General features: G+C 36.8%; 1 protein-coding gene across 1 annotated transcript; it reads right to left on the bottom strand.

Annotated features, from left to right (window-relative positions):
• Positions 1 to 1,539: 1,539 nt before the first annotated feature.
• On the bottom strand, positions 1,540 to 6,846 carry GCG (glucagon). The gene is made up of 4 exons (XM_008687029.2): positions 6,755 to 6,846; positions 5,063 to 5,224; positions 3,267 to 3,404; positions 1,540 to 1,687 (listed from the first exon to the last, which is right to left on the bottom strand). The coding sequence occupies exons 1-4, from the start codon at positions 6,844 to 6,846 to the stop codon at positions 1,540 to 1,542; spliced, it is 540 nt and encodes a 179-aa protein (XP_008685251.1).
• Positions 6,847 to 25,196: the final 18,350 nt, after the last annotated feature.

The raw sequence follows: 25,196 nt of genomic DNA, 5'->3' as shown, positions 1-25,196 counted from the left end.
ATAAATAAAGTAGAGAGCAGAGAAACAATTGAAAGACCAACAAAACTAAATGCTGTTTTGTTTTCTTTTTTAAGATAAACAAAATTGACTAAGAGCCTGTGCCCCCTCGGAAGGGTGCAGCTGGTGCTTAGCTCCAGCAGAGATTTGTCTTGTAGGTCTGATATTGCCTGACGATTTTTTTATTTTTTTTTAAAATAAGCCAGAAATCAATATGTTTATATAAAATACATCGACTTTTCAGTGTGCGCCCAAAATGTTAAAGCCCCGTGCCGCCATTCAAATCATGAAGCCATGTCCCGGCACTAGATTTGGCTCATGGGCTATGAGCTTAGGAAGAAAGGGTGTTTGGAAGCAGTGGGGTCACGAAGAAGACAGAAAACAGACAATGGTAAAGAAGCTTGAAAATTTTATTTATCTACCTTTGATATATTGAAAGCAGAGCACTTTTATGACAAACGTTTCAAGAGGAATGTCTCTTTCCTGTTGTAACACTGTGGCTACTAGTCTGCCCTTATCCTACCATTACAATGCAGATATATTGTGATTGAAATAATTTATATGTACAAATTAAACCACAGAAAAATAATTTCATTGCTAATGTAAGCAGGTTAGGGTATTTCATCCAAAATAAGAAAATGAGAGAATTCTGCATTTTCATATTTTAAAGTTGGTATTTTAGCAATATTTTGACAATGGTTTATTCCATTTACCATCTTTGGCTACACAACATTAAAAGAAAATTTATTTATTGGCGTGCAAAGCAATATGGTTTCAGAATACACCTCTTAAATTTACAGAACTTAAAGTTTCAAATATCCCACGTGGCCGGCAGGTGATGTGAAGGTGATCTTGAAGAGTGACATACTTACTTCCTAGGAATTAAAAAAAAACGGCAGTGATTTAGCATAGCTATAAGACTGAGATGATGTAATTAATTTATCCAGGAAATATTTCAGTGATTTACTTTGATAAAACTTGTTTGTCAATCTTTTCATTTTATAAATCCCTTACTCTTTTGAACTCTTCAAACATTTGCATTCAGAGATGACTTATCCTAAAGTTCCCCTATCAAGAAATATAAAGTTTATGAATAATCATAAAAAACGCTTATAACTTATCAAAATAAATGCTTAAGTTTTGGTGTTTAGATTTTTACTACGATGCTTATTACATTCAGTCTCTAATACCGTGTATGCTGGTATTTTACTTTGTGCTAAAGTGTCAACATATATAGATAGCAATTTTTAATGTGACGTTAATATGCGAATGACTTCGCATCTCCATGTTTTATTACTATCTGTGTTCTTAATGCCTTGTCCCTTGTTGACACTCAGGAAATGTTTTTGGAATAAATGGGTGAATGGAGAGGACTGTAATGGTCAAAAATGAATATAATAATGTTTTCTTAAATGATTCCTAATTTTGATTATATACCAAGAGACTAAAAAAAGACCCTCTCCCCGACGTCGGGAACAACCTGTAGCCTGTGTGATAATATTTATGGAAGTTTTGATGGTTTCAGAATTAACTAGAATACAGTCACCTCTCAGTAATTTTGGTCTGAAGCAGCCAGTTTATAAAGTCCCGGGTGGCAAGATCATCGAGAACTGTGTTCATCTCATCAGAGAAAGAGCCGTCGGCGTGTCTGCGGCGTAATTCTTCGACAATGGCGACTTCCTCTGGGAAGCTGAGAAGAAATTAAATAAGTTAAATAAGTTAATAAAATAAGTTAAATAAGTGCTTGGTTAATGTTTTAGGTAAGTCCTTACTGATTGCATATCCCTGGTAAGTCTCATGGGGACAACTGAGAAAACAGTTTCTATTTCCACGGGCCTACCAGGAAAAAGCATCACAGAAACTTCCATGTGGGAAAGGGAATGATTTAGGTAGGAAAGAGCAGAGCTGGGATCTGAGACCAAAACTATGTAGCGTCATGCCCTTTTCAATATTCCAGGCTACTTCAAAGATTTTAGTGTATTGGCAGCACAGATGTTATTACTGAGACTTAATTTGTCTATAATTCAGAAAAGTGTACTATGTCTCATAAAACTAGTGATTATTTGAACAGCCTTGCGACATGCAGTATGAAAGGATTAAAACTAGTCTATACAACAGTTTCTTTTTGAATGGTTTAGTATAGCAGAATTTTGGCATTATGACGTTAAAACACCATAACATATCCTCAAGTGTAAGCGACTATTTTACCATTAGTTTTATCGGTTTGGTCATTCATGTTTTAAAAGTCAGCGACAATACTAGTTTCCTTTTGTCTTAAGATCTCTTTAAGTCTCAGTGAGCTTGTTTTAAATCTCACTAAAAAAAAACAGAGTTGAACATGAATTTCCTGCCTCTCATATTTCAAATGTCAATCAAAATGATCAGGAGAAAATGAGATGGTTCAGGAATCTGTTTGGTTGTGGTAAGTTCCAAGAAAGTCCCAAAAGGCTTTAGCTTCATTTTCAACTTTGACAATTTAGTGGTTGTCTATATGACAGCCCTATTAAAAAATGGGCATATTGTTAAATCTATGGGTGTTTCCACCTCTCTGTACTTTGAGTGGCAATTCATTACACATCTTAAGTTTTGTTCCTTTTCGTCTTCATCACGTTTTTACCTGAAACCTGACACACACGTATATGTGATCCCACGTGTAAATATTTACAGTCAGACTTTCAGTTTTCAGCCCTATGTCTTCTTTTTCCTTATCTCTAGTTTTCCAGAGACAGTTCTAGTTTAAGCTTGTTGTCCTGGTACAGTTATCAAAAGCATTCTCTTTGTTATCAAGAGTGTCGTGGGTTGACAAATGAATACCTTAATTATTTTTTTTAAAAGATTTTGTTTATTTATTTGACTGAGATAGAGACAGCCAGCGGGAGAGGGAACACAAGCAGGGGGAGTGGGAGAGGAAGAAGCAGGCTCACAGCGGAGGAGCCTGATGTGGGGCTCGATCCCAGAACGCCGGGATCACGCCCTGAGCCGAAGGCAGACGCTTAACCGCTGTGCCACCCAGGCGCCCCCTAAATACCTTAATTATAACACAACTATACTAGAAGATGATTATTAATTATAAATATTATTAATATTTTCTATCAAAAATAAAACAGACTAGACTTTTATAGACTGTCTCCCACCGATTCGAGTTATTTCCTCACTTTGTGAGACTATACTAATTGCTTCTGTAATCCAGATCCATATATAGATAACTGTAGTCTAAGTTTTCAGCATCATGCAAAAAAAAAATGTTAAATAAGAATGTACAGACTTACTCTCGCCTTCCCCGGCCTTTCACCAGCCAAGCAATGAATTCCTTGGCAGCTTGGCCTTCCAAATAAGAACTTACATCACTGGTAAAGGTCCCTTCAGCATGTCTCTCAAATTCATCATGACGTTTGGCAATGTTATTCCTGAAAGAAATGTGAAAGTTAAGTTGAAGATCTGTCTCTTTAGCAATATGGTTCTCACCTTTAAGCAGTGCAGCTTTGGGTTCGGGATCCTATGTACAAGGGGCTTAGGGAGATTTGGGAGATGACGGTGGCCAGGGGATTATTCTGAAGCTACATTTATTACCTGGATCCAGGGTTGATGGGATAGGGCTAATAACAATTGAGGCAGGCTAAGGCCCCTCCACTCTACCCGGCATCCCATTTTCGCCTCCCCTGCTTGTCTGTGCCATTGATTATTAAAGCTGCGTTTACCTCAGTCTCAATATATGTGGGCTCTGCCCTGTGCTGTGCTACTCTCAAGCAAGGCAGCTGTTTATTAGTCCATATGGGGGTCAGAGTTAATGAAGCGATTCAAGGGAAAGTAAAGGATTATCTCAAAATATCATCAAAGGGACCACATGATAATGGATTAAAGAAATGTGTGATGGACCAGCCATGAGGAAAGCTAAGAAGAAGACTCCATTTCCCCCTCAAGGGTGTGCAGAGCTCTTGTGTAGGGGGGTGACTAGCTTCCCTCAGTTTCCCCTACATATATTGCCCCAGAAGGTTGATCTTAAACACACAACAGAAACCGCCTGAGAAAAAAATTGTTTCCCGTTAGTTAAACACGTTGTGGCATTCCCCTTCTAGAAATGAGGACAGTTGTTTTCATTTTCTCAAATTTGTGATTTCCCACATTTTGCCAATGGTCTCATCTGTAGTCTTTGGCAGGGACTTCTCCCAGTGTCTGCTCTGGCCGTGACCGCCATCTTTCCTGCAGCTGTAACTTCCACTTTAAGAACTTTAGGTCAACTACTCTGTTGCTCCTGTTTCTCCTGCTGGCTCTGTTCACTCTCTTGCTCTCACTTCCTCTCTCCCTTCTCTATTCTATCCAGACAAATCTATGCCCTTTTCCTGATTTTTAGATTCCTTCAGCTACTTTGTATGCATAACTCCCTTCCCCTTGTGGGCCACCCTCCAAAGAAATTGTGAAATTCCACCATCTCTGTGAAACCCTTGCGGATGATTTCCTCCAGTAGCCTAGATGTAGCAAAAAACCCAACACTGTCAAAGAAAATCCAGCATTAAAATGTATGCCTTATGATAGGCTTGTGTTCTTATTTGCCTTCTTCTCTCTCTATGCTGTGCAGCTAGGCTGTAATTTTAAATGTGTATCTTGGATTGTATTCTACAAGAAAAAGACTGCATCTGTTTCCATCCCTTACCATGATTAACTTCGCTAGAGGATACTTTGAATGTGATCACAGTCATGAGTTTGAACCCTACAAGGGAATGTTGAATTTGCTCTATCCTTTGGTCAGAAATTACATGCCTAACCTTGTGGCTCCACAGAAGTCGACTTCTGATTTTAAAGGGAAATGGACCAAGACACAGTTGGGAATATCATTTAAAGTCCATGTCCCATTGGAGGATAGGTAAGGGGATTGGAGGTGTGGAGGGGGAGGGGACATTCCGAGGAATAATACAAAGGACAGCATCATCAACCTTGAAAATGATCAAAATTGGAAGAGTTTATGGGCACGATTTGAGGAACACGATAAAAAAAAGCCAGGAGAAATTGTAGACCTATTTCTGTAACACATTTGTGTGCAACTTTTGGACCAGGTTCAGACCCTTACTTGTTCCTCTTGGTGCTCATCAACCACTGCACAAAATCCTGGGCACGCCTGGAGTCCAGATACTTGCTGTAGTCACTGGTGAATGTGCCCTGAGAATGGCGCTTGTCTTCGTTCATCTGATCCGGATCATTGAGCGGGTCTGTCTGAGGAGCTGGGAATGATCTGTGAAGAACAGTAATTGGTGCAAGTAAATCTCTCCCCAAGAGTAGAGTCACTTGAACAGCATCGTCTCCATAAAACGCTGCACTTCTGAAGCTGGAAGGCAGGTGCCTTGAGTATTTCAGTGGGTAGTTCAGAGACACCTTTAGCTTGCCATGGGAATTCCACAGTTTAATTGGAATTGAATACACTCTGATTCTGAATTCTAGTAGTAGATTTCTCAACTGGCTTCTTTTTTCTGAAATGGGATTAAAGGAGTCTTTTTTTCCCTTTAATGCATCTACTCATGATTATGCTCATAATGATGGAAGAGATCAATGGCTTCACTATTTTAAAAGAATAAAAAATTCCCGCCTGTTTGTCGGGCAGCAGCAGACTTTTGTTCCTAATTGTGTTTTTGCATATATTAATATAAAAAGCTAGCTCACTTACCTGGTTATATGGCAGCTAATGGTGGAAGAAAGACAATTAAACACTCAAAAAAAGACAAGAAAAAGTGGACTTGGTAATCTGAAACTGTATAGTGGATAATATGCATGCCAATAATCAACAGTTGGTTGGCATGGTAAATATGGGGAAATAGTCAATGTGATTAATACTCAGAAATAGAAATGAGATACTATTTTTACCTGTCAAATTAGCAGGGATTAAACACAGGGAAGGATAGTGTGAGAGAAGTATTTCTATACTGCTGATGGGAGTGTGTTATGTGTGTGACTTTTCTGGAAAGCAAGTTGGCAAGATAATATAAAAAATTTAGACTCATTCAAACCCTTTGACATAGTAATTCTACTACTAGAAATCTATCCTCAGAAAATAGTAAGAAACATAGGGGAAAATGTTATTTGCAACATTCTTTGTGGGAAAATTGGAAGAATTATTAAGTGTTCAATAAAGGAGGAATAGCTAAATAAATACTATACATTTATGAGATGAAATAGTATGCAGTCATTAAAGGTCATACATTTAATAGATATTTTTAATGATATAAGAAAAAAACAAATAATAAAAGAGAAAAAACAGTATCTGGGATATATTTATATACAGTGAACATAAAATACAGGAAAGTAATACACCAAATTTTAGAATTATGAATAGTTTTCTCTGAATAGTGAAGCTTGAGTACTGGAAAAAATTTTGCATGTTTTTAAAATATTTTCTATCATGAACGCATATGACTTTCCCAATTAGCAACTAACCGCTATTTTTTAAAAGGAGTAAAAGAGACACAAGGTTGGTATGAACAATTAAAATAATCTACTCTACAGTGTGGAATGAATGGATAGATGGGATCAGCTGAAGATTTCAAAGAGATAATTTCCCGTGTAACGAATTTGCAACATTGCCCTCCCCTTTGGTTATGAGATAGCACATACTCTGATCTATGCCGCAGAAAAGCCTTTATCACAGTGATACCTTGACCATTTGGAAAACGAACTAAGTATTTTACTGAGACCTACTCCCTGATCATAGTTTTTACAGGCTCTATTCTAACCATAATGGTATGTTAGTTCAAGTCTAGGGATTTAATACCTGGATTTCTCCTCTGTGTCTTGAAGGGAACGTTGCCAGCTGCCTTGTACCAACATTACAAACAATCCAGCCACAAAGTAAATGCTTTTCATTTTTGCTGCCTGTGGGAACAGTCAGGGGCAGGGGTTAGAGGGTAGGAGGAGACCAGCAACCATATTTAAACCTGTCAGATTAAATTAGTTCGTTTTTGACTAAGTAAATATTACAAATAGAAAGAATAAACTAGTCATCAATTTTACTCCGACAGTATTTCCAGCTTAATTTCAAATAGTGGATTATATTTTTCCCCAGATTTTGTTTGGTAATAAAAAGGATACAAAAGATATGTTCCACCCAATTAAAAAAAGAAGATATGTACCACCAACTAAGCTTTTTCATTAGTGCAGGACACTTGTGTTAATGATTAGAAGACTCATTTCCAGACTTGAAATTAAAAATGTCCATGATAAACATTTAAAATATCTACTGTGGATGATACGCTACATATGGTTAGCCTGAATGGCACCTTATCCATAATGCCACCCCCTTCACTATCAGTCTGGCTTTCAATTAATAGTCCTCCACTTCCAAGCATTTACATTATACTGCATTTCAACCATCTTAAAGCAGCCTCAGGCTACAACTTGGCATACCAGCTGTCGGTTCAGATGTATTATTCATTTATATTTTAAATAGTGTAACTTGGTCTAGACTTTGTAATTATAAAGCGACCAACAGATTTGAGGTATTTTAGGGTGCTTTGACCTGTTCTAAATTAAAGGGAAAAATCATTTTAAAGACAAGCAATTTGCAACAAGAACTAATGCTTCTGGCAACTTGAACAATCACAACTAAGAAACTAAGAGATCAGTGTCATAAAGAAAATTAATGCTTGCTTCTGAAGTCTTGAAGTCCCCAGGTTGTTTTATAATTGGACTTAGTCCAGGACATGTCATTCACTGCTACTGACACCCTAGGCCTGGTTGTACGATACACCTGGTTGCTTGTCTCCGCAGCTCAAGCAGATGCCCCGTGAAGCCATTGGATGCCAAGGCCATGATGATGCGGCGTGGATGGGGTGGGGATCAGTATGAATGGGGGCGGCGGCAGGTGCCCACGGGGCAAACTCCTCTAGTCACTGCGTGGAAACTTTGAGTCCGGTGTTTGTCATGAACTTCTCTCTGCTACTTTCAAAGACCGACCGTGTTTACTTTGAGAAGTGGGGATTTCAATCCAAGTTTGATTATGCTTACCCATAAATAATTTGAATGAGTATTTTTAGCACATGGCATTTGGTTTGAAATAAGGATTTTACAAATATTATCATTTTAAACTATCAATCTTTTCTTTAACATCCTCGCCATATTTACTATCTGTCTTTGGCACTAAAACACGGAGACCGTAGTTCCTGCAGTGGTATTTTTTTTTTCTTTCTTTGAAATATTGTCTTTGTGGAGTAAGTGGTCAATTAGACAAAGCAACACAGTAGGAATCACACATGCACCCTTCTTCATTCATCAGTATTAAGTTACTAATTAGGCATTTCGCTCCGCTTCAGCTTACCTAGTCGGCAAACTTGGGAAACTTTGTCACATATGCAGGTAGTGTCTTCTGATTATAATTCTCAACTGTAAATTCAGTCTTTGGGGAATTTTAAAAAAATTACAGCAAGCATTTCTTTTTAGGGTTAACTTACTGTTAAAAAGTCAGTTTAGTCCTAAATAATTCCTTTTTTGCAAAGTTCCAAAAGATTTGACAGTATTTTCTAGTATGTTCTAGTATGTCCTCTATAGGCAATAAAATGAGTTCTACTGAAAAGAACTGATTTTTAAAAATTTCATTCATTCATTTAGTGGAAGCCTACAGAGTTGTGAAAATTTTAAGAGTAATATTAAGTGTTTGAATACGACTACTGAGAAAGCAAATATTTATGTTATTTTGGGTCAGGTTCCTACTCAATAAGAGAAGAATTTTAATCACCCCCCTTTTGGTAGTCTAAGGAAAGAACCTGCAGTTTTTTAAGAACCACACATTTCTACTCAAATTTAAGGGAAAATATCATAACAATAGTATTCTTTGTACAGGAAGTCTTTTACGAAGATACACCTTAGACCTCGGCAAGGTGTCATTATACTATATCCCCAAATATATTGGTGTTGTAGGCCAAATAAGTACTCTTCAAATGGGTTGGCTCATTTCTTCTTATAGGTCCTTCATATGTGGGGCAAAAACACACACTTAATCATTTTCAGCTTTTGAGGATCTTTGCAAAATTGTTCTTTGTCCTTAAGAACTTAAATAGGTACTTTAGAACATCTGTTTTTTTCCTAAAGATATTTACTAAAATTTCATTTCAGAATGTGAACATTTTAGATATATTATTTATTATTATTGGTTTTTAATACATAGTAAGGGATTATTAATCCGTGGTTTTACGCAGTTCCATCCAAAGGCTTCCCAATCCTTGAGTCTATTTTTCTCGCACCAGATATGCTATGTCTCATTTATGAAGAGCTGATTTCATGGCTTTGATTTTGTTGATAGACTTATCAGAAATTTGAATATTTGAAAGATGATGTTGGTTCTGCTCTTTTAGAAAGCCGTAAGTTTTCATTGGTAAGGAGCAATTGCTGTTATAGCTTCTCTAATGGACACATTTCTGCTGAATTTAAAAGGCGCCTTCTGTTCAAAGTAGTATACACATTTATCAAACCCAAGGAAAATATTTATTTTTCAAAATGTTACCACTTATTTTAAAAAAGCAGTTCTCCTAACAGTTAAATCTTATAACAAGTGCATTGATTCGAATCTTTATTTTTCTTTCTATTTTATATCTTTGCATTGGATTATTTATCCAAGTCACTTTTCAGCTTCATGACGTTAAAATAAATATATGTAAATATATCTTATATCACTTTTTCATCTCCATTCTGCCCCTTGAATTATTAGCAATAAGGTATAAGATGAAATAACAGCTCTTAATTCATAATACTTTGCCCCCCTAAAAATACCTAACTGTACCCCAAACAGGATTGACAGTCTTGCAATCACTCCCTCTTAATCTTACCTTCTGACACCGTGACTGGAGCAGAGCAGGTGGGGAGAGAGCGAGCCCTCTTTGCGGACCTTTGGCTGTGCTGTGTCCTAAGCTCTGTACTTCTGCAGCAGAACGCATTGCATTTATATACTCTCCGCGTCGTTCAGACTCACAGATATTACGCTGACAATATAAATTTCTCATCTGTAAATAATGAGTTTTTGTTACAAACGATTTCACTCGCCCACTCACTTTGCTCATCTGCATTCTATGCTTACGTTGGGTGGGACCTCTGAGACCAGGAAACTGTATTTACTCTCCTGCTTTTTTTTCTTGTTGTTGGGAATGGAAAGGGCAGTTTGGAAATTCACCCTTCACTCTCATTCAGGCATGAAAATCACTTAAGTACTCTAAAGTGAATTCTGATACCGAAGGAAAAAAAAAAAAACCCTTGAAATTGCATAGTTTATGGCTAACCCCACTTTGAGCAGGGCCTCATTTGGGGGTCTTAGAAGTCCTTCCTTTTGCTGTTTAGTTATGATGCACTTATCTGAATGCAATAATCAGTTCATTCTATTACCTATCCAAATAATAAATCATTCACTCAACACATACTTAATAAGAATCTTCTCATCCCCACCCTATGGAATTAATTTGTATTATTTTGGAGGAGAATTAAAAAAAATGTATCAATTAAGACCTAATGTGTCCTGTTGTAGTAAATTGGATTCAGGCAGAAAAGATAAAGCAAAATAAGGATTAAACATCCAAGATAGGTGATGATAGTAGGACGGGGACTAGTATTTCTTTTTTCTTCTCATGGATATATGAAGACTAACTCTGTTGATAAGAGACCTGGACACCAATTCACGAAAGAAAGAATGTGGGGGAAACTCTTGACATGAGATGCATACTGTCACGTTTCCTGGGTTTCGTGATCCACCACTTAGGACTTTAATGGTCTATAGGACTTCGCAGATATGAGTCTGGTCATTTTAGAGAAAGAGAAGAATGCGAAATGACCTGGACAGGCAGCATAAGAACAGTTGTCAGTGTAATTAGATTTTTGGTCTGGCTGCTATCAACACACTGTGTGACTATGGTCAAGTCACACACTCTCCTTGTGCCCCAGCTTTCTCACCTGCAAAATGAGAGGGTTGGTTAAATGACTCTTGTAAGATAAAACTGTGACTCCATATGACAAAATCATTGCGATATCTCCTGGCTAGATTCTAGTATTTGACTACCATCAACCGCATGAGAAAGCTGATGACTTGTACGGAAGTAAATCATGGAAGCAACCGGAGAACTTAAACTCTTCAATTGTGAATTGGACCCAGTGTTGAATGTAGAGCCAGTTAAAGGCCATAGAGATCAGTTCTATATGAAATTGGGAGACCTCAGGAAGAGGGTTTGTGCTGGTGGTTACGATGGTGTAAAGCCACGCCGTTCAAAGTGTGGTCCAAAAACCAGCACGACCTGGGAGCTTGCTAGGAATGCAGACTCTTAGGCCCAAGCCCAGACTTAATAAGAATCTGTATTTTACCAAGATTCCCAAGGAATTCATGTGCATATTAAAATCTGAGAAGTATGGCTGCAGAAAATACCTACCTCGTTTTCTTCATCTTCTCCCCAGTGCTTGCTGCTGTTTTCACCTGAGGACCATGCCTTAGCACTGCCAGCAGAGGGGGCGAAAGAGCAGAGAAAGGTGGCCTCCTCTGGACAGTATGGATGAACACTTCGGGATACAGTAATGGCTTCAAAGTGTGGATTAGTTTACTATCAAATTGTTCTTCCCTCTTACCTCAATCCTCATGAGTATACTGGCTATATTTGTATTAATCGTTTGACATTCAGTTCTATTTTTTCTCTTTGCCTATTTGATAGATGTCTCTTCACCCCTCTGTGTCTGTCTTTTCAGATGTTATCTGTTTATGGAGCAGTCCTAAGAAGGGGGCTCTGTGGGGATGTATATAAAGCCCTTAACACAGCATCTGGCTTTGCTCTCCACCATATCTTACTACAAAACTTGTTTCCCTCCACTGCACTTGCTTTCTATTTTATCAGAAGGAACTGTCCCAAGTTCTTTGAGGAAATTTCCTCTAGCTTCATGTCCAGCCCACCAACACTGATTCTTGGCAGTCCCCAACACCACTAATAAGAACATTCCGAAAACGCAGAAGCATTCTAAGCCTCGTTGTACAGAGCTCTGTTCTCTTACTTAGCAGAGCAGAGCAGGCTCCTGAATGGACATTGTATAATCAGACATTAAGACAGACATCAGTGCAATTGTGGATTTGTGGATCTTCTTCCAACGACTGTCCCAACACCAGCCTCAATTTGGCCTTCAATTCCCATCACTGCAGTTATTTGGTCATTCAGATGTGAGGAAGAGAAAGTGGGGGTCCTTATATTTAAATGACTAGTGTTAAATAGTTTGTCTGGAAGCAGGGGAATTCTGGGATATGCCATCTAGAGTTCTCCCATCAGACTATTGGAGGTACCTGGTGGCTGCCAGGGAGCATTGCCCCATAATACTATGATATAGCTTCCTGAAAGATCAATTTGACTTGATATAAGTAATATAAAATGTAATTATTATATGGAGTAGTACAAAAATATGCATCAAGTTTTAAGGTAAAATAAGGTATTTATTCAAAGATTTCTTTCTTTCTTTATGATGCTTAGGACCAGGGATAACTTTTATGGCTTAAAAGCTATGCTGTTGCGTGAGGCCACATGTTTAGAAGGGCCCTGTGCTTGGCTTAATACTCTACTCTGATCATCTTGAAATTCTTAATAACTTTTGAACAAGGACTCTGCATTTTTATTTTGCCCTTGGCCCCACAAATAATGGAGTGGGTTCTTCTTAGGACCTCACCTGATGAAATCATGGAGTGTAGGATTTTTGCATGTTTATTTTCCTCAGCTCTTCAGAATAGTTGGATTGAAATGTTTGAGAATGGCAAAGATCACTACACTCTGGCAGCAAGACTATGGACAAGGGGATCTCTCTTGCATTGCTCAGGGGAGCACAAAATGTTACAGCATGTTTGGGGGCACAATTTACTAATATTACAAAATTACAAATACCTATAACCCTTGGCCTCATAAGGCTAAAGCACCATTCTGAACATCTGTCCCAATTTTATTACTACATATATATGTAATGATGTAGATACAAGGATCTTCGCTGCAGCATTGTGTAGAATAGTAACAAGTCGGAGCCAATCCAAGGAGCCATCAATAGAGCTGGGTTTAGAAAAAACAATGAAGAAGCTATTTATTCACCAATACAGAAAGACTCTAAGATATGTAGATAGGTGAAAATAGGGAGGTGCATTATGGATATCTAGTAGGCCACTTTTGTGTTAGGAGAGGGAATGGGACAAAACATGTTTATTTAATCATCACTGCATTTAAAAATAATTGGAAGAATGCACAAGAAATTAATGGAAGCACTTACCTGCGGGAGGCAGTATGGAACAGTGAGGTAGACAGAAACAAGGTGCCAAGAACACTTCTCAATATATACTTGTTGTACTTTGGGGTTTTTTGTCCACTTGACTTAATTATCTATTCAAAATGACAAAGAAATGCAATATAAAAAGAAGTGACAGCACAACCACTTTGGGAAGAGGTTAAACTTTAAAGCTAAATGAACAACTACCTTCTGACCTAGTAATTTCACCCTAAGAGAAATGAAAACATTTATCTACAAAAAGACTCATACAAAAATATTCACAGCAGCTTTCTAGCTGTGGCTAGAACTGGAAACAACTCAACCTTCTGTCAGAAAATAAAATAATAGACAAATTGTGGCATGGAATTTATATAATGGAATACTACTAAACAACAATAACAAAAAAAGAATGAAAAACTGGTACTGGCAGCAATGTGGATGGATTTCACAGATACTATGCTGAGTGAAAGAAGCTGGACACACAAAAACACTGCATACTGTACCAACTCGTTTTTAGAAGTTCAAGAACAGGCAAACTAAGGTTTAAAAAATCAGATTTATATAAATTTGACTTACATAAATTTTAACTAAAATAAAAAAGTTATATAATTTAAAAAGAAGGGGCACCTGGGTGGTGCATTAGGTTAGACGTCCAACTCTTGGTTTCAGTTCAGGTCATGATCTTGGAGTCCTGGGATCAAACCCTGCATTGGGCTCCACACTCGATGTGGAGTCTGCCTGATTCTCTCTCTCCCTCTCCCTCTGCCCCTCCTGCTTGTGCTGTCTCTCTAAAATAAAGAAATGAGATCTTTAAAAAAAAAAATGAAAATAAAAAGAGCTGTTGGTGGAAGTATAAATCATATTAGCGTGGCTGAATATTAATAATTGTTGAGTTAGCTGATTAGTAAACAGGGTTTAATATGTGATTCTGCTTATACTATATAAGTATGGAATTTTCAAAAAAAAAGTTAAATGAAAACTGCAATAAAATAAGTGTGGGGTGGGGCATTAGCACCTATTAATCAGTTACTTTGAAAGCTAACGAATTTGACCCTTTACCCTGTGGGACAATATCATGTGAAATAATACCCACATTATAATGGTCCCAGAAGAGGAAGAAGAAGAGAGAAAGGATAGAAAAATTATTTGAAAAAATAATAGCTGGAAACTTCCCTAAACTAGGGAAGGAAACAGACATCCAGCTCCAGAAAGCACAGAGAGTTCTAAGCAAGATGAACCCAAAGAGATCCATACCAAGACATGTTATAATCAAACTGTCAAAAGTTAAAGAGAAAGAGAGAATATTAAAAGCAGTAAGAAAAAAAAAACAACTTGCTATATACAGGGGAACCCCTGTAAGACAATCAGCTGATATTTCAGCAAAAATTTTGTAGGCCAGTGGGAGTGGCTAAAAGGAAATGTTCCATGTACACTAAAGAAGAATATATATTCTGCTGCTTTTGGATAGAATGTTCTGTATATACCTATTAAGTCCATTTGGTCTAATTGCTTTTCTCTCTGGATGGTCTATCCATTGATATAAGTGGGGTATTAAAGTCCTCTGCTATTATTGCATTGCTGTCCATTTCACCTGTTAGGTCTGTTAATATTTGCTTTATAGATTTAGGTCCTCCTATATTGGGTTAATAAATATTTACAAATGTTATATCCTCTTGTTGGATTGACCTCTTTATCATTATGCAATGCCCTTCTTTGTCTTTTATCATAGTCTTTATTTAAAAACCTATTTTGTCTGATACAAATCTAGCCACACCAGCTTTCTTTTTGCTTCCTTTTGCATGAAATATCTTTTTTCATCCCTTCACTTTCAGTCTGTGTGTGTTGTTAGATCTGAAGTGAGTCTTTTGTAGGTAACACATAGATGGGTCTTTGTTTTTTTTCCCTCAGCCACTCTACCTTTTCATTGGAAAATTTGGTCCATTTACATTTAAAGTAATTATCGACAGGAATGTATTTATTGTCATTTTGTTGATTGTATTCTGGCTGTTTTGTAGTTCCTCTTTGTTCCTTTTTTCTTGTCTTGTTTTCTTTCCCGGTGGTTTGGTGATTTTCTTTAGTGTTATGTTTGGATTCCTTTCTCATTGTCATTTGTGTATCTACTATAGATTTTTGCTTTGTATGTATGTATAGATTTTTATTTTGTTTCTTAACTAATTATTATACTTACAATTTTACTATTCTCTGTCTTTTAACCTTCATATGAAAGTTGAAGTTGAAGTGGACTTATATTTAAACTGCCCTCTTAAAACTATTTTTGCTGTATTCCACAGATTTTGAACTGTTGTATTTCCATTTTTATTTGTCTCCAGGTATTTTTAAATTTATCCTTTGATTTCTTTGTTGAATCATTGGTTGTTCAGTACCATATTGTTTAATCTCCACATATTTGTGATTTTTCTAGTTTTCTTTTTGTAACTGATTTTTAGTTTTATACCATTGTGGTCTGAAAAGATGTTTGAGACAATTTCAATATTACTAAGTTTATTGAGACTTGTTTTCTGACCTAATATATTATCTATCCCCCCAAAATAAGAGTTTATCATCACTAAAGTGACCTCACAAGAAATGGTAAAGGGACTTCTTTAAGCTGAAAAGAAAAAGCACAAACTAGTAACTACATATAAAGGTAAATATCTCACTGGCAAAGGCAAATATCTAATAAAGTTAGTGGATTAACCACTTCAACAAAACAAGAAAAATCTCAAATAAACAATCTAGCTCTACACCTCAAAGAACTAAGAAAAAAAAAAAGAAAAAACAAAGCACAAAGTTAGCAGAAGGAAGGAAATAATAAAGATCAGAGGAGAAATAAATGAAATAGAAACTAAAAAGACAATAGAAAAGATCAACAAACCTAAGAGCTGGTCTTTGAAAAAATAAAAAGAATTAGCAAACCTTTAAATAGACTCACCAGGAGAAAAAAGAGGGCTCAAAAAATAAAATCAGAAAAAAAAAGAGAAGATGTATGATACTAAAACAAAAGCGAAGGCACAAATAAATGGAAAGATCGTCTATGTTCAAGGACTGATAGAATTAACATTATTAAAATGTTCATAGTATCCAAAGCAATCTACATGTTCAATGAAATCCCTATCAAAATTCCTATGGCATTCCTATGGCATTTTTCACAGACCTAGAACAAATAATGTAAAAATTTGTACGGCGCTGCAAATGATATAGCCAAAGAAATCTTGAGAAAGAACAAAGCTGGTTATATCATGCTCCCTAATTTCAAACTATACTACAAGACTATAGTAATCAAACAGTATGGTATTGGCATAACAACAGACACATAGATCAATGAAACAGAATAGAGTCCAGAAATAAAATCACGCACATACGGTCAATTAATCTATAACGAAGGAGGCAAAAATATACAAATAATGAAAAGACAGTCTCTTCAAGAAATGGTGTTGGAAAACTGAACAGCCACATGCAAAAAATAAAAATGGACCACTATCTTACACCATATACAAAAATTAACTCAAAATGAATTAAAGACTTGAATATAAGACCTGAAACCATGAAAATCCTAGAAGAAAACACAAGTGGTAAGCCCCAATATCTTGGCAATGTTTTTTTGGATCCAACTCCAGAGGCAAGAGCAACAAAACCAAAAATGAACAAATAGGACTTCATGGGACTACATCAAACTGAAAAGCCTCTGCACACTGGAGGAAACCATCAACAAAACAAAAAGACAACTACTAAATGGGAGAAGATATTTGTAAATCATATATCTGATGGGGGTTAATATTCAAAATAGACAAACAACTCACACACCTCAACAATGAAAGAACAGCTCGATTTAAAAACTGGGCAAAGGATCCGAATAGACGTTTTTCCAAAGACATACAGATGGCCAATAGGTACATGCAAACATGTTTAACATCACTAATTATCAAGGAAATGCAAATCAAAACTACAATGAGATATCACCTCACATCTATCAAACTGGCTATTATCAAAAAGACAAGAAACAACAAGTGTTGGAGAGGATGTGGAGAAAAGGGAACCCTTGTGCACTGCTGCTGGGAATGTAAATTAGTGCAGCCACTAGGGAAAGCAGTGTGGAGATTCCTCACGAAATTAAAGATAGAACTACCATATGATACAGCTATTCCACGTCTGAGTATTTATCCAAAGAATATGAAAACACTAATTTGAAAACATGTATGTACCCCATGCTGATTATTTTTTTTAAGATTTTTTTATTTATTTATGTGACAGAGAGACAGCCAGCGACAGAGGGAACATAGCAGGGGGAGTGGGAGAGGAAGAAGCAGGCTCCCAGAGGAGGAGCCCAATGCGGGACTCGATCCCGGAACGCCGGGATCACGCCCTGAGCCGAAGGCAGCCACCTAACTACTGCGCTACCCAGGCGCCCCCGCTATGCTGATTATTAGTTACAATAGCCAAGGTATGGAAACAACTTAAGAGTCCATTGATAAATGAATGGATTCCACACACAATAGAATAAAGACATAAAGACACACAGACACACAGACACAGACACAGACACAGACACACACACACACACACACACACACACAAAGGAATACTGCTCAGCTATAAAAAAAGAAGAAAAGCTTGTCATATGTGACAACATGGATGGACTTTCAGGGTATTATGTTAAGTGAAACAAGTCCGATGGAGAGAGCAAATACCATATGATTTCACTTATATGTGAAATCTGAAAAACAAAACAAATGAACAAAGAAAATAAAAACAAACACAGATACAGAGATTATATTGGTGATTTTCAGAGGGGGAGGGGATTGGGGGCAGGTGGAGGAGTGAAGGGGCTCAGTTGTAAGGTAGTGGATCGTAACTAGACTTGTGATCACTCTGTAGTGTGTACAAATATTGAATTACACTGTTGTACGCTTGAAACTTACATAACGTTCTATACCGATTTAATCGTAAGGAAAAAAAAAAGAGTTTGACCCTTTTGTTACTAAGTAGGAGCTAGGTAAAATAAATGTAGTTTGGAGATACGGTAGCAACAAAACCTAGAGGTGACATGGTAGCCAGGACAGGACCTGGATAACAGAGAAACAACTGCAGGCAAGGCAGGGCGAGGGAGCCACCGTTCCCAGGTAAGGGAGTGACTGTTACAGCTCCCTCCTCCTCTCTCCTCTCCCAGGCCTGTCCTGAGAGTGCGCCTCTGCCTCGTTATATAAGCCTCAGGAGTGAGGCTAAAATTGCCTTGAGTTTGAGGTTCATTTTTGCTTCTCAGAGGTAATCCTCTCAATACACCATGTTCTTCCTAGGTTAGTACTCTTTTCCACAACAACGGTCCTCTGAAAACAGGTGTGAACCTACATAAATAAATAAGTAAATAAAGTATAATACATGAGAGAAAAGTTCACATTGAGGTGTACTTTTTTTGTTTTGTTTTGTTTTTTTATTTTTTGGGTTTTTTTTTTTAGCTTTGAAGAAAAAAGTATAGTCATTTGACCATAGCTTTTGACAATGTAAAAATTGAGCACACGGAATGGCATAATCAAACGTCTTTACCTGTTTATGAGTGACTTGATGGCCTCGGACATCCAGGGGCCGTGAAGGAAGAACTTGCAGGGGGTGTTCTGAGTTTGCCAGAAGATGGGAGAAGTATCCTTACTGAGGAACACTGAAGAAACAGTTCGTGACCCACCCATCTGGAAGGATTCAGAGGAAGCCTGCTGGGTCAGGGAATATTCAGTAATGAGACCACCGGACAGTCTTCCTGCCCCAAGGCTCGGAGACCCTGGAGAGAGCCCCGCTGCCAAGTCGGAGCAGGGGATTGTGTCTCATCACGGCTTTGCATACATTGATTTTATCTTTTGCTAGATCCCTGGTATAATGAGATGTTTAAAATTGTTCTAAGTTTCAGTTGTTATTTTTATTCATAAAGGGAACAAGAAAGAGAAAGAAAACAAAATCACATTTGTACAAAATAATCTTATCTCATAATTTATAAGCAGAATATATATTTATATGTATAAATACATATATATCATTGAATACATGTGTTATGCTTCTATTTTTCGCATATTGTAGCTATAAAAAACAAACCATATGTCATTACATTTATCCAACCTCTTGCTCATCTGGAAAGACTTTTTTCTTCAAGCTTCTAAGAGTCTTTAATGTGAACCAATTAAAACATTGCAATTTTTCAAAGGCTTCTGTAAAAGGAAGTAACTTCAGCCATTAGAAAATTAAAATTTGAAGTCTGTATCCTAAAAAAATACAGAGAATGCAAAATGGAGTTATGAACACTTTTTTCTATTCATTATGCCTTATAAGCAGACTTGCCCCCTGCCTGAAACTTGCTCAGTGCTGCCAATTCACATTTTATCTGATGTATTGTAAAGATATGCCCTGTTTTTTGGTGATATTAAAATAATAAAATCATAGAGTGGAGGAGAATTCACAAAGCCCTCTAGGCTATTATCCTATTTTAAAATGAAGTTTTATTTCCTTTATTACAATTCGTTGTTTAGCTCTTTCAGTCTTCAAACACAAAGAATTAATATCTACAATTTCATTTTGTAAGAAATCACCAAAAATAATTTGTTCCTGCACCTAGAAATAGTTCTATGGTCCAGAAGTCCTCAGTACTGTGCTCTAATCCCAACTCTTTCTTGCTAAAACGTAAATCATTTCTTTGTGGGCACATTATCAGAGGAAGTAAAGACTGATGTTTTTACTTTAATAAAAATCTTTTTCTCTTCATAGAGCCCACCAGAGTATTAATAGTGGGCCCTTTCTAATGCTGCAGAAAGATGAATTCTCCCCATCTCATAGATCTGGTTCACCATCAGTAGTATCCTTCTCCATAAACACTGATCCGCTAAATTCTGGAAGTCAAAGACCCTGACTCTTACACCATTTTTGGGCATCTTTCCTCTCAATACTAGGCGCAATGTGTAGCAAAAAATGCTATCTCAAAATTTGGTTTGAATTCTTAAGCACCGATTTGCATTTAATGTTTTTTCTGGGCACTTGTCCTACATAAATGTATCATGTAGGACAGTTGATGTTTATGAAAACAATCAAGTATAAATTAATTTCAGGGCTACATTTGACTGAACACTTGAAAGTGTCTCAGCCATTCCTTCTGGTGGTTACCATGTAGCACCAACCAATTTATTAGGTGATAACTTTTTTTTTTTCATTTTTCACCTGGAATTCATATAGTCTTAATTGTAGGCAATCAATTTAGAAAACAACAATAATTTGAATGAAATAGAAAATTTTTCTATTGTTTAAAGCCAGATTATTTTAGACTTCAAGTCCCTTAATATAACGGAAATAGCTACCAGGGACTGAATGCCTACTACGGGCAAAGCTCTCTGAATACATTATTGTCTAATTTTTATAAGACACAGTAAGTTAAATTTGTTTGACCCTGTTTTACAAATAATGAGATGGGGGCTTAGAATAGGCAATCAAGTTGCTTAAAGCCACATCTGGATCTGAATCCAGACCCCACTGCCGTTCTAGAGCAAGCCTGAAAAGAAGTGGTGGGAGTTCAGGCAAAATCTTGTTACCTCCGCAGAATCTGCCTTGACTACTGTCTGAAACCATTCACAGCTACCAGATGGCTAAGATAGCAAGACGTCTAAAGATTAAACAATTGGCAATTCCAGGTATTTTGTAGTTTAGCTTTTAAAAGTGTATGATTCAGTAGGTTTTAGTGCATTCATACTGTTGTATAACTATCATCTCTATCTACTTCCAGTACTTTTTCATCACCCCCAAAAGAAACCCTGTGTCCATTAGCAGTTGTTCCCCTGTCCCTTTCCCAACTCTTAATGATCACTAATTTATTTTTTTCTTAAAATTTTTTTATTATGTAATGTTAGTCACCATACAGTACATCATTAGTTTTTGATGTAGTGTTCCATAATTCATTGTTTGCGCATAACACCCAGTGCTCCATGCAATACATGCCCTCCTTAATACCCATCACCGGGCTAACCCATCCCCCCACTCCCCTCTATATATTTGCATATTCTGTACATTTCATATAAATGGAATCACTCAGTATATGGCTTTTTGCATCTGACTTCTTTTACTTAGCATAATATTTTCAAGATTCATCAATGTTGGGGCACCTGGGTGGGTCAGTCTGTTAAGTGTCTGCCTTCGGCTCAGGTCATGATCTCAGGGTCCTGGGATCGAGCCCCGCAACGGGATCCCTGCTCAGCAGGGAGTCTGCTTCTCCCTCTCCCTCTGCCTCTGTGCGCTCTCTCTCTCAAATTAATTAATTAATTAATTTAAAAATCATCAACATTGTAGCATGTGTCAGTATTTCACTCCTTTATATGACTGAATAATATTCCATTAAATATCTATACTACATTTTGTTTAACTGTTTGTCAATTGATGGACATTTGAGTTGTTTCCACTTTCAGTTATTATGAATAATGCTGCTGTAAACATTCAAGTACACGGTTTTTGTCTGGACTGTTTTTGGTTCTCTTAGGTGAAGCAGAATTCTAGAAGAGCTCTAAATATAAGAATTCTAGAAGTAAAATTTCTGGGTTATATGATAACTCTATGTTTACTAATTTGAGGGCCTTCCAAACTGCTTTCCAAAAAAACTGGACATTCCATTTTTTTTTTTAAGAATCAGATCCATAGTTTAGGACATGTTACACAATAAGATTTCACCCTTTCAAAGTGCTGCAGATTTCACTTTCTGATGAAAAAGCTGGGGGTATGAAAAGAGCATAGGATTCAGAGCAGGGCATAGGAGTGGGACAGGTGTTGGCAAGGAGAAGAGCCCGTTCTTACTGTTTTCCTGAAAATTTATGAGGAGGCAGGAATGGAGGGACCAAGAAGGTGGCAGGCTGAGGTTAGGTATTTGAAAACATTGTTTTGAAAGAGCCACTGTGCCTACAGCAGTTGAGCAAGAAGTTAGAGGACCAGAATTTAAAAGTCAGACAAGGGAATTCCTGGTATTTGAGATGTCTAAATGTTTGGATTGCTCATGAGGTGTCAGGTATGGATCTGTAATGACTGAAGGGGGTAGTGAATCTTATGGGTTTCCTCTCTTCTGTGTCCAGAGGTGTGGTGGTGTGAATGGCAACTGGTTAAAATAGATTTAACAAATTTTAATTTTTCTTTAATTGAGAATGAAAATATTCCTTTCATTAGCAAGGAAGATGGACCAAAATAAATATTTATAAAACACCCAAGAGCCTAATTTCCTGGAATATACTCTTCTATCGAAATCTTGAGTCTATTGATTCTAGAAATGACACCATAATTATTATAGATTACTTATACTGAAAATCTTTACAAATGAAGTTTTTTCAAACAGATTTTTATAAATTTATTGAGAGGAAATTCACATAACAAAATCAGATCTTTTATAGTGAATAATTTAGTGGCATTTAGCACATTCACTATGTTGCGCAACCAACCACCTCCATCTAGCACCAAAACTTTTCCATCACTCCAAAATAAAACTCTCTATTATTATGCAGTTTCTCCCCATTTCCTCCTTCCTCTATCCTCTGGCAACCACCAGTCTGCATTCTATCTCTGTGGCTTTACCCAGTGTGGATAGTTCATATAAACAGAATCATACAATAGCCCATTGTGTTTGGCTTCTGTCACTTAGACTGTTTTTGTGGCTCATTCATGTAGCCTGTATCAGTGCTTCATTCCTTTTTATAACCAAATAGTATTCCATTGTAAGCATCTGCCACAATTTGTTCATGCATTCACCCATTGATGGACATTTGAGCTGCTTCCCCCTTTGACTGTTGTGAATAGCGCTGCTGTGAAGGTGCTTGTACATATATTTGTTTGAGAACCTGTTTTCAGTTCTTCGGGGTATGTATTTAAGAGTGGAAGTGCTGGGTTGTATGGTAGGTAGTTCCATGTTTAACGTTTTGAAGAGCTGCTAAGCTGTTTTCCACAGCAACTGAACCACCAGCAAAGTGCATCCTTGCCAATGCTTCTTTCCTTTTCTTTTTTTAAAAATAGTCATCTTTGTTGGTGTGATGCGGTACTTCATCGTGGTTTTGATTTGTATTTCCCTAATGACTAAGGATATTGAACATCTTTTCATGTGCTTGTTGGCCGTTTGTAGATATTTTTTGGAGAAATATGTCTATTAAAGTCCTTTGCCTATTTTTAACTTGCTACTGAATTTTAAGAGTTCTGTATATATTCTAGATACTGGACCCTACAAATTATTATATATGTATATATATGCAACATATATGCAACATATATGCATATATATACATATATGTATATGTAAACATGCATAGAATACATATAAAACATAAATATCTAATATATACAAAATTCTTTTTCAAAAAAGAGTAAAATTTTAATGAAAAAACTTAAACATTTTAAATTACACATCTTAACAATTGTATTCATGGTTTCTATGACTTATTTTCTGGGAAATATGGCGCATGGATGATGGATTTTAAATTACACATCTTAACAATTGTATTCATGGTTTCTATGACTTATTTTCTGGGAAATATGGCGCATGGATGATGTGAATATTGAGTAGCTATTTATAAGTTTTTCCACAAGTTTTTACCACTTTGATAATGATAAATTCCTAATATTCATGCAAAGGAAATACCACGCGGAAGAGTCTAAGTCTGTATCAAAGAACTGATAGAAGGGTTTCCTATAGCGGGTTTCACTGGGCATGGCTTTTTCTCCAAAGATTATGTAAACAATATTTTATGGCTCCTGATACTGTATCTTGAAAAAGTAAATAATAAAAGTACTCCAGATATGCTGACAGTGCTTTGGCAACCCGGAGACACACGAATTTATTTTTTTTTTTTAAAGCATACGTTGATAGCTACCAACTAAAAACAGGGGAGAGATACAAAATACTTATTTTACATGGAGTCTTTTAAATTTTACTTTTTGCTTTTCTAAAAACCTAATCTGGAGAAATAAAGCCTTAGGTTTACACTTTCATTGTTCTTTATTTCTGGAGCCTCTGCTTTGGCAGCCTCAGTACTGTTGGCAAGACACAACTGATGCCAACTTGGAGACCATTCTTGTGCGATATTTTAGAAGCGTCCCCACCATCCTGCCCCCTTCTGTAGCTCCATGGCCATGGTGTGGGAGTTGGTAGGAGAACAGGTGTGGGAAGACACAGAGCAGGGGTAACATTAGAGAAAAGTCATCTAGAAGAAATACTGATGAGTGGAGACGAGGTGATGGGAAGATTGGAAAGCTAACATCATTCTGAGTCCAGACACGAATTAGATTTACATATTGGATGGCTTGCCTGTACATACACAAAATTTTACTAGGGCCAGAAACAAGATGCAAGCCCTGTAGAAGTTACCAAGTTATAGAGGGAGGCACAGAACTCCATTTTCAAAGCCACCCTGCAAATATTTACTTAAGCAGGCACTTAATGGCTACTTCATTAAGTGCACTTAAATTCTAATAATGACTGATAAGAGCACACTACCAGGGCTCTGTTTATTTATACTCTATATTGAACATTTGATTAATGATGGTAATATAACAAAAGAAAAGGCATTCCACATCCTCCTTCTGGAATGGTACGCCTGTATTACGTGGAGGTGTGGAAGTGGGAGGAAAACTATGGTTAAAGCCACAGAACCTTAGGTAAGTTCCATAATTTTACCTCATTCTCTGAAACAGAAATGCACATACTTTAATTTCTAATTTACAGAGTTTGGAGATTTAAATGGAATAATGTCTGTGGAGTACTTGGTATATAATTGAAACCCAAAAAAAAGGCAATTAAATTATTACTTAAAATAGAAATTGATATCCATAGGCCAAATCTGGCACACAGATAAGTTTTCTTGCCTCATAAATTAGTTGTTAAGAGTTCAAAATTGAGAGGGAGTTTCCATTTAAATATCCTTTTTTTTTTTTCTGGTTTCTCTTGACAAAAATCAAGCTGGGAAATAATAGGCCTA

The sequence above is a fragment of the Ursus maritimus genome, unplaced genomic scaffold, assembly GCF_017311325.1.
Source record: "Ursus maritimus isolate PB19 unplaced genomic scaffold, ASM1731132v1 scaffold_1, whole genome shotgun sequence".
In the NCBI taxonomy this organism is placed as follows: domain Eukaryota; kingdom Metazoa; phylum Chordata; class Mammalia; order Carnivora; family Ursidae; genus Ursus; species Ursus maritimus.
The sequence above is the reverse complement of the archived record's forward strand: the minus strand, read 5'-3'. Positions and strand labels throughout refer to the sequence as shown.